Genomic DNA, 2353 nt, shown 5'->3' with positions numbered 1-2353 from the left:
TGTCCAGCGAACAACCTGTTCGGCTGAGTTTGCATGAACGCTTTTTAGGGAACTGACCAAAGTCTCCGCGCGATATATCCACAGCCCGACAAGAAAGTCCTCTAGTATCGAGTACAGCACTATGAAAAGATCCCAGACTTCTCAACACAAAGCGCCCCACTGTTTGATCACGCACCAGACAGGAGGCCTTGCTGTGTCTGTTAGACATGCTTCGGGGAAAGACGAGAAACCTCTGTGTAGGGACTGTGGACCGTTTTGGTCTGCTCTATTGACAAATTAGTGACTAGGAAGGAACTTACGCAGCACCTCAGAGGATTTGCTGGCATGCTTGCCAGTACCCCTGCAGAAACATTGTGCTGGACGGAGAAGCGGGAGCGGCGGCTGTGGCGCTATGGGGGAGGGTAGCATCTGCATCAGCGGCAGCAGCATGTGGAACGGCAACTCTGAGTTTTCTTTTGAATGGGTTCACGTTGTTACGCCTCGCATTAGCGCCTAATAGAGGATAGACACTGCATCTTTGCGTGTTGCTGTTACCTCGTTGTGCCCTGCCGCAGCCGCTGCTGCTGCTACTGCTGCTGCTGCGGGTGTTGGTGCAGGTCCTTTGCCGCATCAACTTCGGCCGTTTTCATTTGTTGCTGCTGCGGGTCGTGTTTCAGCTCCAGCTGTAGGTGTTGCTGCCACAAGCAGCCCGTTTTTTGCGGTGCTTGCTCACACTCACCGCTAGGATGTGTGCAGTATGGCGAAAGCGGCACTTGCCTGTGCTGCTCTTCTCGGTGGCTCTATTTTGGGCCGTCTCAGCGATTCCTGTGGCTGTTCAATCATCAAAAAGTGCGACTAGCGGGGATAAAGACGCTGGATCAGAGCATCCCAAGCAGCCAGCAGCGGCGGCATCAGCACGAGCAGAAGATGGTGATTGCGATGTCTGCAAGAAGAAGCTCACGTATGCAGAGCAGAGAGCAGACAACGCAGAGCGCGATTTGCTTTCCTTTAGGCAGAAGCACGAGGAGGCGATGGCTACATGCAGCAGCAAGCAGCAGCCGGACCAGACGTGCAAGGAGCAGAGCGAAGCGCTGCGCATGCGGCTGAACGAGGAGATCACGACGAAAGAAGAACTGGAAGCCAAGTTGCGGCAGCAGGAGCACCAGCAGCGAGTCGCAACAACGGATCTGCGCCACGAGTTAGAGAAGCTTCGAGCGCAGCTTCAGCACCAGAAGAAGCAAGGGAAACAAGATGGCTGGCCTTCAGGAACTATAGAGAAAGTCGCGGAGCTTGCCTCTGATATGGGGCAGATATACCGTGCTGTGATTGAGGTTATGGTCTCCGCAGTGCCTCTTTCCTTGAGGGATGCAGCCCAGCAGCAGGCAGCCACCGCTGCGACGGCTACCACCGAGCAACTGAACAAGGTGTATGTCCACGTCGAGCCGTACGTTGACTCCACCAAGGCCTTTTACTTTACTTACATTCATCCGCATGCGACGGCAGCAGCAGCGTGGGCTCGCAGTGCCGGCAGCAGCGCAGTAGCAAAGACGGCAGCATCGGCTAACCAGCATCTCGATTCGGCCCTTGCTGCAGTGTATGTACACCAGCCGCACCTCCGGCCCCTAGTGCCAACTGACTTCTATGGGCGGATTCTTCTCCTGCTTCTCCTTCTGGCCACTGCGTATCTGTCTGGGGCAGTGCTCATGCGCTGCTGCAGCCTCGCGTGCAGCTGCTGCTGTCGCCGCAAGAGTAAGACCAGGAGGAGCTGCAAGAAGGTGTTTGCTGCCGACACTGCAGCAGCTTCCGGAGGCGCAAGTCAAGGAAGCAGTGGTCGCGCGTACTACCAAGGAAGAGAGAGTGCACAAACGCCTCAGCCGATGCCACCTAGACCCTTCGATCTGGAAAAGAGGAGGAAGCACTAAGTTGCAGCAGCTCGGGCAGGAATTGTGTCTGTATTGCAGCAGCGGAGAACTATTGCTTCACTCACAGCCAGCGTCGAAAAAAACAGCAGGCAACTGGGCACGCTCCTGCCAGTTGGGCCCAGTAGCTTTGGCGCCACGCTGCTTTCAGGAGCTCTTTCGGTGTGCGAACGGATAAATGTGTATATATATATATAGTTACATTTATATATATATATATATATATATATTTATGCCTTCAAGATCTTGCTTTTCCGTTATGCAGTTGTATCACCATAGATCTATGTGAAACCGCAGAGGGCGGCACAGCAGCAGTGGTCGGGCCGAACGGCTTTTCTCGAGTTTGTTGCCGCTGCTGCAGCATGTGTTGCGTTGCAGCGGTCTGTTCGCTGTTGCCTGAGCAGTAATTGCTGCTGCCTTAGTGGCTCTTGACTGTTGTAAAAGCGAGGAGGAGA

At 54.4% G+C, this 2353-nt stretch overlaps 1 protein-coding gene across 1 annotated transcript; it reads left to right on the top strand.

The window, feature by feature from the left end:
* The first annotated feature begins 725 nt into the window (after positions 1-725).
* LOC34620435 lies at positions 726-1901 on the top strand. The gene is made up of 2 exons (XM_026336657.1): positions 726-1577; positions 1728-1901. The coding sequence occupies exons 1-2, from the start codon at positions 726-728 to the stop codon at positions 1899-1901; spliced, it is 1026 nt and encodes a 341-aa protein (XP_026192442.1).
* The last annotated feature ends 452 nt before the right edge of the window (positions 1902-2353 follow it).

The sequence above is a fragment of the Cyclospora cayetanensis genome, unplaced genomic scaffold (genome assembly GCF_002999335.1).
Source record: "Cyclospora cayetanensis isolate NF1_C8 unplaced genomic scaffold, CcayRef3 CcayRef3_contig_14, whole genome shotgun sequence".
Taxonomy (NCBI): domain Eukaryota; phylum Apicomplexa; class Conoidasida; order Eucoccidiorida; family Eimeriidae; genus Cyclospora; species Cyclospora cayetanensis.
Note: the sequence above shows the minus strand (reverse complement) of the source record. Positions and strands in the feature narration are given on the sequence as shown.

Excerpts from the sequence above, each read along its gene's own strand:
- LOC34620435 (XM_026336657.1), top strand. The coding sequence starts at position 726 with ATGTGTGCAGTATGGCGAAAGCGGCACTTGCCTGTGCTGCTCTTCTCG. Across the intron at positions 1,578-1,727 it reads CGGCCCTTGCTGCAGTGTAT|AGTAAGACCAGGAGGAGCTG; the intron begins GTACACCAGCCG and ends TGTCGCCGCAAG.